The sequence below is a fragment of the Pyrus communis genome, chromosome 10 (assembly GCF_041283825.1).
Source record: "Pyrus communis isolate YQ-2024b chromosome 10, ASM4128382v1, whole genome shotgun sequence".
NCBI lineage: Eukaryota > Viridiplantae > Streptophyta > Magnoliopsida > Rosales > Rosaceae > Pyrus > Pyrus communis.
The window spans coordinates 24,174,229-24,188,758 of record NC_142574.1 but is presented as its reverse complement, the minus strand read 5'-3'; the positions used below and the strand labels follow the sequence as shown (position 1 = coordinate 24,188,758).

The 14,530-nt window shown below is 35.7% G+C and overlaps 1 protein-coding gene across 1 annotated transcript; it reads left to right on the top strand.

Annotated features, from left to right (window-relative positions):
* Positions 1-9,994: 9,994 nt before the first annotated feature.
* LOC137728416 (protein ACCELERATED CELL DEATH 6) lies at positions 9,995-13,042 on the top strand. The gene is made up of 3 exons (XM_068467210.2): positions 9,995-11,073; positions 11,388-11,905; positions 12,078-13,042. Exons 1-3 carry the CDS (start codon positions 10,443-10,445, stop codon positions 12,711-12,713), a joined length of 1,785 nt encoding a protein of 594 aa, XP_068323311.2. The 5' UTR covers positions 9,995-10,442; the 3' UTR covers positions 12,714-13,042.
* Positions 13,043-14,530: the final 1,488 nt, after the last annotated feature.

Genomic DNA, 14,530 nt, shown 5'->3' with positions numbered 1-14,530 from the left:
AACGTTCCTCATTGACAGCACGAAATTGCGACCTATTGAAGGAGTTGATCCAGAAAAGAAACCAATTGATGGCCAAGCTTACAAAAAGCTACTGTGATGACTAATTTGGAAATGGATACAACACTGCATGTTGCTGTTCGATACAATTGTGGCGGAGTGGTGATGCTTTTGATGAGAGCTGATCCTGAATTGTGTTATTCATGTTACAGCGCCAAGGAATCACCCTTGTTCTTAGCTGTTAGAGCCGGGTCTATCAGCATTGCCGGTTATATTTTAAACGAGACTCCGCTCATATATCTCCTTCTTTTCAGGGAACAAATGGTGTGACAACTTTGCACGCAGTGGCCACTCGAATATACTTCACTGCCAAAGGTAACTAACTTCAAGACATGGTACTAGACCTTCTTATGCGCATATTCCCATCTACATATAACTGGAGCATGATCCATATCGGCAACTGTATAATCAATATCTTTAATCGAGATATGAATCCCACTCCAGTCACCGTTGAGCGAGATCCTTCTTCTGAAGGGACCTGTTACTTGGTACGCCTTATTTTCATATGTATACTTAGCTTCCCACAACAACATTTCTAAGTTTTTCTGTATCTACATTTTAGGCATTGCGCAATCTATGGTTTCCAAAAATCTTGGAATACTCGAAGAAGTTGATGAAATAGGGTGGACTCCATTACACTACGCATCGTTGAGATTCGAAGGGGAACCCTGAAGCAGCTCAACTACTGATTCAAAATTCCATATATCTTTGCTTGTTACGTCTCAGACAAACTTGGAATGTCAGCTCTCTACGTCGCGGGATATGCAGGGCACACCCAAATAGTTGAAGAGCTGATTCGATGTTGTCCTGAATCCTGATACTTGCGATTTGATCAGTCACCCAGGCCAAACAGCTCTAGAAGGTTTTCTGTTAAGCTGAAAAGGTGAAATGGCGTGGTGCCGGAATAGGTTCACTAGAAGGTTTTGGAAGGATTAGCAGTTGTGGAGTTAGGTCAATTGACAATGCACAAATAGTGTTGGAACTAAGAGCTTTTCGTTAAAGTTTCCTATAATTAATTATGCACATCAAATATGCAATAGGGGTATTTTAGGCATGTAAAAATATAAAATGTGTAAAATAATATGTAATTAATGAATTCACTTAGGTGGATCCTAGTTATTGGGTTTTTTTTTAGTAAAACAATTATGTCGGGTTTTATATGGAAAATTTTGAATTTGAGGGGTTAAAGTTATATTTTCAGTTAATATAACCAAAGGCAAGGTGGAAGATAGCGGGGCTTCTCATAATTTTTAATATTTGGTTTCCATGCATTCCAGATTTTTTTATAATTTTTTATTGTGTTATGTGCCACAAACCTGGATTAACTCATTTTTTTAAATATTTGTTCTCAATTTTTTTATTATTATTTTATCTTTCTTTGTGCCCACACTCTACAGGAGACTCTGCATTCAAATGTTTTTATAATATTTTATTGTATTCTATGTCTGTGACATCTCACATCGCCCAGGGGAGTGATCCTTAAATATATATTCAAATCCCTACCTAGCACGAGGCCTTTTGGGAGCTCACTGGCTTCGGGTTCCGTAGGAATTCCGAAGTTAAGCGAGAAGGGGGCTAGAGCAATCCCATGATGGGTGACCCACTGGGAAGTTGCTCGTGAGTTCCCAAAAACAAAACCGTGAGGGAATAGTAAGCCCAAAGCGGACAATATCGTGCTACGGTGGTGGAGCGGGCCCGGGAAGTGATCCGTCCGGGGCCGGGATGTGACAATTTGGTATCAGAGCCAATCCCTGGCCGGAAATGTGCCGACGAGGACGTCGGGCCCCTAAGGGGGGTGGATTGTGACATCTCACATCGCCCAGGGGAGTGATCCTTAAATATATATTCCAATCCCTATCTAGCACGAGGCCTTTTGGGAGCTCACTGGTTTCGGGTTCCGTAGGAACTCCGAAGTTAAGCGAGAAGGGGGCTAGAGCAATCCCATGATGGGTGACCCACTGGGAAGTTGCTCGTGAGTTCCCAAAAACAAAACCGTGAGGGAATGGTAAGCCCAAAGCGGACAATATCGTGCTACGGTGGTGGAGCGGGCCCGGGATGTGACAATGTCACAAACCGTGTTCCGTGCCACCTACCGCAGAAGACTCGGCGTGGAAGACAAAAAGCGGAGCAAAATCAAAAAATAAAATAATCAAAAGGCAAAGCAATGAGGACATGTGGGTTTCTCACAATTTTTAATAACTATTTTGTCCATGCATTCAATGTTTTTATAATTTTTTATTGTATTGTGCGCCACAAACCATGTGGCCTGATTTAAGTCATATTTTTTAAATAATTTTTTGTCAGTTTTTTAATTAATCATTTTATCTTTTTTTTGTGCCACAACTCGACGATCATAGACACGCAACTTGGGAGGACAAAGGATGATCAACACGTGGCAATCATGGGCAATACAGGTATTTTATTGTATGAAGCATGCATCAAAACAGTAATGAACTTAAAAAATGAGGCGCATTTCTGCCCTTTTACTAATGAAGAGTTTCCACTAATGAAGAGTAATGAACCAAAGTTTATTGTGTGAAACAGGCAGCAAAACGGTAATGGACCAAAGTTTCCACTAATGAAGAGTTTTCATCGACTTTGGGGATTTCTATTGTGAAATCTTGTTCCCAAATTTCATCAATTATTTACGTATTTCGTATTTATGTGATTTTAAAATTTTAATTACATAATTACATAGTTACATGTTACGATTCGGATGATCAAGAAACATTGAAGCATAACATAAAAAAAAGGTACAAAGTGAAACGTAATTAGCATTCCTTTTGATATAATTCGTAAATTACGCCTTGATAGGATCAAAAGCACACCACAAAGTAGCACACAAATGTCCTATTGATTTTCCTTATTAACACTAAGATTTGTCAATTGTAGCATATGAAAATAAGGGTCTTTCCCGCAGAAGATTGTTTTATCTAACTACTTAAAATGTCACAAAAACTGGGCTGCTGTCCCTACTGGCCAGCCACCGAAAAATAATTATTAGACCGACTTACACTTATCTAAAGTCTACGAAATTTTATATGCAGATACTAGACACACAGAGCTACACTCACACTAATTTTTGGGATTTTTGGAATTGATTTGCTATTTAAATTAAATCGAACAAAAATAGAACAGAAACAGATTTTAAGTAGTTCACAAATTAAGAAAAACGAGTTAGGGGAATTACTATCCACCACCAAATAATCATACAAACATATTATTTTCATTCAAATTCCTTCTATTTTTGGATGAAGATGCTCAAGTTGGCTCAATGTTAGAACTCAACCTATTACTCTTTCTTATGTAGTATGTTAAGAGAATGACGTTTTCAACTTAACTTAGTCCCTAACGTGCAATCTAGAATGACATTTTCATAGATTTAACAAGTAGAAATCATTAAGAACAAAAAGAGTTTGAGTCATCACAAGGCATCGTAAGTATTGGTGTTGTCTTACTTATCCTAGAAATTGGTTCACATGTTAATCGCAATTAACAAGTACTACTCTAGAACATATGTAGGTCCTTATTCGACAAGGGCAGGCACACACATATTCATAGCATTAGAATCCTAGATATGCTTACTAAGTATGCATCCGTAGAAAACACATAAAGAATTCATCAATGAGACAAGTAGTGAATCAATTTTCATCCGTTCATAAAAGTAATTCAAACGAAATGTCATAACAAACTTGCAATCACATTTGGGGCTTCAAACAGCCCCTAACTAGTAAAAATTTAGTTACACAATCCTTAAACTAAAACAAAAGATAGACATGAGTTTGAGAAAATAGAACGAAAGAAATCGACTAAGGCTCTCTCATTCCTTCCTTCCCCAACACTACTTTTAAACCAATTCTTGTTGCATCATTTTCTTCTCCTTAACTCACTCACTAATAGCCATTTAGTGATGACAATAAGTGAGAGGAAATGGTGAAACAATTGTAACTCCTTGGGTAGCCTTTATGCCAATAACTCCCTCTTAATCCTCGTCTTTAATTCCATTTCCTCTGATATTTGAATAGGTGTCAGCTGGCTTGTTCTTGATTGCATCAGTTTTGGCTGCTAGATTTATTGGATTTATTACTTTCAATGCTTTCTTGACAGTTACAAACTGCTTAGCCTCTTGGAAACTTTTCAGTGTTAAAACGGCCATAACTTCTTGTAGAAAAATGATATTAACAATCCGTTAAATTTTCTAGAGAATAGACATCCGTAGCTTTCCAACCATATAAGGCTCATTCTCTAAATCATTCTGAGCTGTCCGCAACTTGCTTCCAAAGTCAGATGACGTGCACAAGCAATTTTGACGAATTTGTTACTTAAAATCTCACTTGTGCTATTTTTCTTTTTTTTTGCTTGACAAATCCTACAAAACACAAAAACAAAGTAAATAGCTCAAAAATATAAGGAACTAACTAAAAAAAGACAAGTGAATTTGATATAAAATATATATAAATATAAGCTTGTCGCGCCTTATATATACCTTTTATAAAAAACATAAACTATCAAGCGTATCTTTTTTTGTTGCCGTCCTTCAATTTCGTAGACTTTCTCAGCTTGATTCTTTTCATACGCGCATCCAAAGACACATGCCCGGCCGGTGAAGAACCTATTCATCTACTATCTATTTTGTTTAGCGGTGTGATATCCACACATATTTTTACTTTTTACACATCCTTATTATATTTTATCCTTTAATTTTCTTCAATTTATTTGATCCAACAGCTGGCAATTAAGATGGTATGTGAGAAGTAAAAAGGGGTGTGTGAATAGTACACCCCTGTTGTTTATTCTTGTCCCACTATTAAGAAAGAAAATCAAAACAATAGTCTCTGAACTAGACTCAATCAAAAATTTAATACCTCAACTAAAAATTCATAAGTATTACTATATTCTAAAGTTGGGGACGGGTGGTAAACTACAGTGCAATTAAGGGGGATTTGGAATGAGGATCATCCTCTTGGGAGGATCCCAGGAATCCTCTAATCGTGTCCATTCATCGTACATCGTGAGATTAGAAATGATTTTAAATTTCTTATTTAAAATTGAATACAAATAGTACCTAAAGAAAATTAGCCGCACGATTTATAATTAAGTTATCATTTGGATCCTCACAAATAGGATCCAGCGAGGATACTCATTCGGGGATTTGGTTTTGATTGTCAGATTGCTCTGCACTCAATTTGAGAAATTAAAACCCTAATTTCAAATTTTAGGATTTGTAGATACCAGAGAGAAAAGTCGTGATCCGTGGGGGTGGTGGCTGGGTGACGTAGTGTGGAGATGGTGGAGGAAAACGAGGGAGAAAAATGGGGAGAGAGTAGGAGGTTTCTGGGGAGAGGAAGAGGTTTAGAAAAAAAATAAAATTAACAATAAAATACATTAATCTTTTAATATTAATGGCCCAAATGTAAGTTTATAGCTATGGAAGGAAAACCCTTTTGTTTTTTTTTTTTTGGAACTGTTATTGACACTTTAAAAATTTTATTTGGCTCTCCTCATAAGGGTATTTTTCTTTCTAAATATAAAAAGTTTAGTGTGCAAAATGAGAATTTAAGAGTGCTAACTCATTTCTTTTTAATATAAAAATATATTTACAATAAAGGTGAAAAAAAATTAATATAGATTTGAACTTAAGACGTCTCGCTTACAAGTGAATAGACATATTATTAGAACGTAATACTAAGTGATACAAAAAGTTCACAATTTCTCAAATGCACATCAAAATGTATATTTAAATTTGATGTCACTTAATATTGCGGTCTAGTGGTATTCCTCTTCACTGATAAGTGAGAGATTTTAAGTTCAATTCTCTCTAAAGACGAATTTAAATTATATTATTACTAGTCTATTGTGAAGTTGGGTGGTAAAAAAAAAAAAAAAAGGTTAAACAATTGATATATTGGCCCAAGTAATATATGGTCTTAATTTGCATGCTCATTTACTTATTGACTTGGATGTGCTTTTAATATTTTATGAATTTTGAATTATTATTTATTTTAAGTTAAATAGAGTGATTATGGAGGATAATATAATTTAGTTTAATTTCAACTTAATATGTTCCTGTCACATCCCGGTCCGGGGGGGGGGACCACTTCCCGGCCCCGCTCCACCACCGTAGCACGATATTGTCCGCTTTGGAACCCGACCACGCGCTCACGGTTTTATTTTTGGGAACTCACACGAGAACTTCCCGATGGGTCACCCATCCTGGGAATGCTCTCGCGCGCTACTCGCTTAACTTTGGAGTTCCCATGAAACCCGAAGCCAGTGAGCTCCCAAAAGGTCTCGTGCTAGGTAGAGATGAGAATATACATATAAGGATCACTCCCCTGGACGATGTGGGATGTTACAATCCACCCCCCTTAGGGGTCCGACGTCCTCGTCGGCACACACGCAACCAGAGTTAGGCTCTGATACCAAATTGTCACATCCCGGCCTGGGGGGGACCACTTCCCGGGCCTGCTCCACCACCGTATCACGATATTGTCCGCTTTGGGCCCCAACCACGCCCTCACGGTTTTGTTTTTGGGAACTCACACGAGAACTTCCCGATGGGTCACCCATCCTGGGAATGCTCTCGCGCGCTACTCGCTTAACTTCGGAGTTCCCATGGAACCCGAAACCAGTGAGCTTCCAAAAGGTCTCGTGCTAGGTAGAGATGAGAATATACATATAAGGATCATTCTCCTAGACGATGTGGGATGTTACAGTTCCTCTTCTGTTGTAATTGATAATTGGAGGCCTTAAATTAAACTTTTGATTAATTCCTATTTCTATTTTAAGAAGAAGGCTACTAAAATCACTCAATTGTCTTATTTTTCCGTCAACATTTTAATAAAAATGTTACTCACATAATTATTCTTTTAGCAAAAAACTTTTAAATTTTTACTTATAAATTTGTTATAACTTTAATTAAATAAACTAAAAGAGAATAAAGAAAAACTAAAACTAACAAAATAAAAGTAAAATCCATTACTCTCCCAAATCATCCACGATGGGCCGACGACTATCAAATCCCCAATCATCCATTACCCTCCCTCAACAAACGCCGCCCCTCTCTCCCTTTCAATTCATGTACTACCACCTCCACCCTCTCTTCCTCTTCCTCATAAACGAACAACCATGGCAACTCAGATTTAAAAAAAAAAAAAAAAAACTCAATTCCAGTTGGAATAAATTAATTTGGAGCAATCTGCCTCTGTATCAGAGCAATCTACCCCGTGTTTCTCTCTCTTTGTTCCCCGTGCTTCACTATTCCTCCACTTTCAATTTCTCTCTCTTTCCAAAGGAGATGTTGCCAAGCAGGTGTCAAAGGTTTTGGTTTTTGATGGGGGTGGGAGGAGGTTCTGGTGCGGCTAGGGTAGTGTTAATTAAGGAATCATGAAGTTTTTCTTAAAAACATATTAATATTATTCTTTAAAAAATTAAAAAACATTAGAGAGTATTTTAGGAATAATGGTGGGTGGAGAAATAACATTTTAATTTTCTAACTTTTTTATGGTAGGTGAAATTACAATGTGGGTGTAGAAATAAGACAATAGGATGGGTCTATCATCTTAGGTTCCTAAAACTTAATTCACCCCAATGGTATCTTTTGGTCTTTGAATTCCAATAACATCTTCCAATTAAAAATATAAAAAAACTTAAGACAAAACCTTCCTCCCAAAATGAAATTGTAATTTAAAAAAAAAAAAAAAAAATATATATATATATATATATATCAAATAAATTAAAATCGATTAGAACCATCATCTTTTCTAAGCACATCTAATATCAAATTGTTCAAGGACACAAAAATAAATTGTTGGGTGGCAGTGCGACAATTACTTAGGGTTTATGTCTGCACCCATTCGGTTAGCATATTGGCATTGCGAAGGAAAAACAAAACGAAATTGGTTTTGGATGTAGTGGTAGAAGATAAGAAGACCAACAGATCAGCTAAACCGAAACTCTTCCTTAACCTCTGTTTTCTGGATGATTTGCTTGGAAAGTTGGTTTTTGACCGTTCGGGGCTTTTTTTGTCTTTATGATTAAAGCTTATCTTTTAGGCAGCAAGTGGAGCTTTTTTTTTTTTTTAAAAGCTTGACTCTTAAGCAAAATGACAGATTATGCATGAAACATGGCTTTTATGCAATGAATAAAAAAATGGTAGACAGGAAAATAATTGTTCTTGGAAATGACCTAGTTTACGTCAGGCAAGTTTCCAATCAAATTTGCATGTACGTCACCCAAATTTGTCTACTCTATTATTATTGTCTTTTGGTAATCGTAGTTCTTGTTGTCCGACCAATGATTAGATTATAATTCTATGGAGTCCGTCAAATCATTATTTGGCCAAAGAGGGATCAGGTTGACCAAATGCAAGAATTGATTCAAATTCAATAGCTATATTTGAATCATCTAAAACTATAGTTTAATTAAATTAACTAATAAATTTAAAGTATAAATTTAAAACTAATAACTTTTTTAGGGATTATGTTTAGCTTTTTCGGTTGAGGATGGTATATGAATATGACTTCATTTAAAACTAATTTTTTGCAAAATGACAGATTATGCATGAAACAAGACTTTTGTGCAATGAATAAAAAAGTGGTAGTCACTATAAATGAATGTCTTAGTGGCTTTGAATTTATCTAGTTTTTTTGCAAAGATGATGAATTGATGTCTAAAATATAGATGGTTCAAATTTTTTAGGGTATATTATCAATTTCCCCCCTGAACTTGTGACCATTGGCCAATTTCCCCCCTGAACTTTAATTTTGGCCAATTTCCCCCCTCAACTCTCATAATTAGTCAATTCCCCCCCTGAACTTTAATTTGGCCAATTTCCCCCCTCAACTCTCAAAATTAGTCAATTTGCACCCTACTGTTAATTTTTTTTTTTTTTTAATTTTCCATCTATTCTTTTCTTAATTTTCAATCTTTCTAATAGCTTCCAACAAAGTACTAAAATTAACATAAACTCACCTGCATAATATAGGGTAAAATGTACAAAAACATAATACAGTTAGTATGTGACATGGGTTGATTATAAGAAAAAATTATGAATCGGGTTTAAAGCATGTAGAAGAAGAAATAATAACAAAAAGAAATAATAATCCTAAACTCATGGATCAAACCTATTTCAATAAAATGGGTTATTCTTAATAAGGAGTCGAAAATTATGAATAGACTAGCCATTTTTTTACTAAAGCTCGATTCTCCGCAATTTACTTGAACTTAGCTTTCACTTTTACAAAGAAAATTGTATTCACATACAAAAATTTACACATCAATCCTTTTTGTTATCAATTTTGTATAGTCAAAAATCAAATAAAATTACTCCATACTGATTTATTATGACTAATAATACTATCTATGATAAATTGTAAAATTCTAAATTTTAATCTATTTGTAATAGGATAAAGATATAGGAACATGATTAACATACATCTTATTTAGTTTCTTACACACACTTTTTTAATTATGATCAAATTAAAAATTTAACAGTAGGGTGCAAATTGACTAATTATAAGAGTTGAGGGGGGAAATTGGCTAAATTAAAGTTGAGGGGGGAAATTGACTAATCATGAGAGTTCAGGGAGGAAATTGGCCAAAATTAAAGTTGAGGGGGGAAATTGGCTAATGGTCACAAGTTCAGGGGGGAAATTGATAATATACCCAATTTTTTAAATACATTATGAAGTATACCCTACAAAATAGTTGTCAAAACGTGCGTCAAAAACGTGCGTCCCTGAATCCTAATCCTTAGAAAAAAATTCAAAATTATTTGATCAATCAACAAAGTTATTAGTGAACATATAAAAGAAACCATACAACAAAATAAAATAACGAATAAATTAAACTGGAAACTAGAAACACTTATCCAAATTGCAAAACAATAATGGTGGTGAGACCTAGATTATAAAGGCCAAATTGTTCAATCACAATCGGCGCAGAAATTGTGTGCATTCACACGGAAGAAAAGGTTACATATATCCCTAGTGGAGGACTTGAAAAAGAAAGGTGAAATTAAGAATGAATCCCAGCTCCTCCTCCTGATGCGAGGAAGTTTCCTAATGCTACTATGCTAGCTAGTCCCTGAGCTTGTTAGAATGTGGAACAATAGTCTTTATGGCTAACTCCGTTAAGAGTTTCATCCATTCTTTCATATTATAACATATTCAAGGACCAATACTTACAAATTTTTAATTTCAAGGATCAAAACTCCAATTTAGCTAAAATTCAGGGACCATTACCGAAATTACTTTACTTACCTATTATTTAAACACATGGTTCCCACAGTATTCTCAAGTGCAATGGTGCTTAATTACTCGATTAATTTGGGAAAGTTTTGTGTTTGAGAGGGAGAGAAAGAACGAGAGAGATCAAAGCTTGCCATGGATCCTTCCTTGTATGAGGCGGCAATGTTGGGTCATACTGGTTTCTTTAGAAGAACCAGGGGTAACGCCGATCAATCAATTGATCTTCTCCATCAGAAAACTCCCAAGGACAACAATGTTCTTCATATTGCAGCCGAATACAAGCAAATAAAATTATTCAAAAGAATCCCGATTGACAGTCAATCACCGTTGTTTTGGGCCACAAACAAGAAAGGTGAAACGCCCCTGCACATTGCTGCCAGAGTAGGATGCCCTGAAGTAGTTCAGTTCCTCATTAATCACGCCAAAACGCTGCACTTTCAAGGAGCTGATCAGGAGAGCGGCCCAGCTGACGGTGAAGCTCATAAAAAGCTACTCCGAATGACTAATTTTGACAAGGATACGGCATTGCATGCTGCTGCTCGATATGGACACGATGGAGTGGCAAACCTCTTAATTGAAGCTGACCCTCAATTGTGTTGTTTTACTAATAGCGCAAATGAGTCGCCCTTGTTCTTAGCTGTTTCCCATGGCTTTCAACTTATAGCTGGTTCTATCCTAAATTGTCCGGTATCCCCTTCCTTTCAAGGGATCAACGGCGTGACAGCTTTACATGCAGCGGTTACTCACACAGGCGAAGAAGCAAACGGTAACTAATTGTAATTTATAATTATACATGAATCATAGTTAGCATCTGGTATCTCTTACTGTCATATATTTATGCGACAGCCAACCTTTTATAGAAGAGATATTGATACACGGAAGTGATTTCCTCACACAACGTTTTCTCGCCATGCACACCCTGTTTATTTCTGGCCCTTTGATTGAAAAATCAAAAGAGAATCAAGTGACAGAACTAAATAGGGGTGTGAATAAAATGATGTGCGGAAATCATTTTCCTTAATATTCTCACCGTCCCTAACTAGCTGTAAGTGATCTTACTTCTTTATATAAACATGCAAGGCACTGTGAAGCTTATGGTATCCAAAAATCCTGATATAATCAAAGAAGTTGACGCACTTGGGTGGACTCCCTTACACTATGCAGCATTTAAAGGGAACCTTGAAGCAGTTCGAGTGTTGATGCAATGTGATAGCTCTGCTTGTTACATCTTGGACAAATCAGGAATGTCAGCTCTCCATGTCGCGGCCTATGCAGGCCACCCAAAAATAATGGATGATTTGATTCGATGTCGGCCTGATACTTGTGATTTGCTTAATGCCAAAGGCCAAACGTTTCTTCATTCTGCAGTTTTGGGTGGACAAACAAATGTAATTAAGTACGTATTGAAGACACCTAAGCTTGAAAGACTTATAAATGAAGCAGATGAAGATGGAAACACTCCTTTGCATCTGGCCGTCACTCACAAAAAATGGGAAAGTAGAAATATTTTGGGAAGGGATGATAGGGTGCATAAGTCTGCTATCAATAAGGAGTCGTCAAGGGCTGTTGATATTGCTGCTGACAATAGTAGAAAGCGGGTAAGAAACACTGACAAATACAATGAATTTTAAAGATACTAATTCATTATATTTTAAAACTTCACTTGAAAGTGTTCCGCTGCTTTGTGAAGAAACTCCTGCCCAAATAATTAGTGTCACAATGCTTGTATTCATTTTTATTGTCCACAAATTGAGTTTCTATATGTTTTAGGGTTTGAGACCTGTGTTTCCATACGTGCTGGGGAGGTCCGTTGGTGTGCCATTTTTCCAACAACAAATCAGCCGTGAATTCAAAAAAATGGAATCTCCTCCAGTGAAGGATACCTCCAATACACAGCCAATCATTACAGACAATAGTCAAAAGCTACCCGAAATTTATACAGATCGGGTCATGAATAGAACTAATACCGATCTAATAGTCGCTGTGCTTATCGCAACCGTCACATTTGCAGCGGCTTTAACTCTTCCTGGAGGTTATAAAAGTGATGGAGCTGCAGTTTTACAGGAAAATAGATTTTTCCAAATGTTTATGGTATTCAACTGTTTCTCCTTCTATTCATCAGCTTTTGTGATTCTAGCTACATTCTTCTTGAGTTTTTCATCCAGCTATATAAAAGAAGACATAACTGGAGTGCTCCTCCCCATGTCCATTGGAGGAATGATGGCCGCGTTTGCTTCAGGAACTTATGCGTTTCTGGCCAAAGGCTCCACTCAAAGTTTGGCTGTCATTATTGTCACTCCAATAGCAATGTTCTTTGGATCGATTGTCATCATCCGGTTGAAGCCTCTGTCAACTTTTGCACGTCGACAAAATAAGATCAGTTGGCTCCGAGGGGCCTCAATTTAATAATGGTGTTTAATTACTTATTAGTTGCTTGAGTCCCGTTTGACTTGGTGATCAAAGATTTATGTTTACCATTATGGATTTTATATAAAAAAAATGGAGAATAGATAAGTGTGATTTTTTTTCAATCCTCGACATCTAGTTGAATGATAAGTAGTCATGATTTCTTATTGGACTTGATCACAGTGAATATTAGTGTGGTTTCCTGGTTGGGATAGTTGTGGCGACGAGGCCGAAGGGATCACTGATCAGTTTGAATTTTGGGCTTCCATGAGAGTAAATGTTGTATAACAGTATAGCTACAAGCTTAATTTCACTTTTATATTTTGTCAGTCTCTTGGGAAGTAACCTTTTTCTTTGTTTTAAAAACTGTTTCTATGGGATTCATAACATGAGAATACAATACAACATTTTACAATCACCTTAGAAAATGTACTTTCCAAATAAAATGGGCAAGACATGGATCGTACAATTTACCGTTGAAGCGCCCGTTACTTCGACTTATGTGGGCATATATGTATATCTCTAAAGTCTAAAGTCAACGTTTTAAAAATTGCTAAACAATAGTTGGGCAGCCGATAGGAAGCTCGGCGGAGGCCTAGACTGTTTTTTTTTTTATTTATAAATATTTTAATTAAATTTATTATATAACATATAAATAACATAAGTATCTAGTTATACTTAAGAAAAAAATGCATAATTGTATTGAAAAACTTAAATTGCAAAATAGAATGATAAAATAATAAATAATATAGTAATAAAATATGTTGAAAACATGAGGAAGAACCATATAACGAGCGTTCATCCAAGTATGCAACAAGTATCTCACAATTTATTATATAAACATAAAATAGAAAATGCATGTCTTCTATTTTTTATCTATGTGAAAGTCACACCCTACGCCATTTTCTATCCAATACTCCAACGCTATTGCATTACACTACTAATATTCAGATATACCAATACCTTTTTTATTAAAAGTTCCCACAAAATTTTCCTTAAAAGCATTTGAATATAGGGTCGTATAGGAGAGAAATATCCATGTACATGTGCCAGATCAAGCATACTATGAAAATAAAACCCAGTATCAAGCATCATGAAAATAAAACCCAATATCAGGCATCATCGATTCATTGGTCAAAGCACTCGGGATCTCTTTTTTATCATTTTATTGTCATGTTCTTACTTTTGAGTTTTTTCATTTATCGGATTACTTCTTAGTTAGTTCGCTTTTGATTATTAAATGAACAATACTTGGCTACTCAAATATGAGTATGAACTCTTACTCAAAACTCTTAGTGTTTTAATCACAGAGTTTTGTGCTTATGATCAGAACCGTTCATATTATGAATCACACTGTAAAGATCATATCTGCAAAAAATAAATTAAAATTAAAGTCATTTAGTCAATCTATTGTAGCAAATACATAGACGGTCCGTAATGTTTTTACCAATACCGTTCATTTGTTTTTAAACAGTTTGATGACTAAACGACCTTTGTTTTAATTGATTTTTTGCAAAGGCGATCTTCATAGGGTGATTTATAATATGAGCGGTTATAATTATAAACATAAAGTTCTATAAATTGACAACGAACAATTTTGAAAAATTTTGAGTATGAATTCCTGCTCATCTTTGAATAGTCAAATATTTTGCCTAACATTAAGTCAGTCCCAATATAATATATCCTTCATGTCTGAGAATATAATAGAAATTGATTACCCTAACCATCATTTGCTGACAAGTCTGCTGAAGACTTTTCAGCTCCAGTCAGCAGACTTTGCAGCTCCAGTCTCTTTCGTTCTTGTATATTTTGTTTAT

Excerpts from the sequence above, each read along its gene's own strand:
- LOC137728416 (XM_068467210.2), top strand. The coding sequence starts at position 10,443 with ATGGATCCTTCCTTGTATGAGGCGGCAATGTTGGGTCATACTGGTTTC. Across the intron at positions 11,074-11,387 it reads CACAGGCGAAGAAGCAAACG|GCACTGTGAAGCTTATGGTA; the intron begins GTAACTAATTGT and ends TAAACATGCAAG. Across the intron at positions 11,906-12,077 it reads CTGACAATAGTAGAAAGCGG|GGTTTGAGACCTGTGTTTCC; the intron begins GTAAGAAACACT and ends TATATGTTTTAG.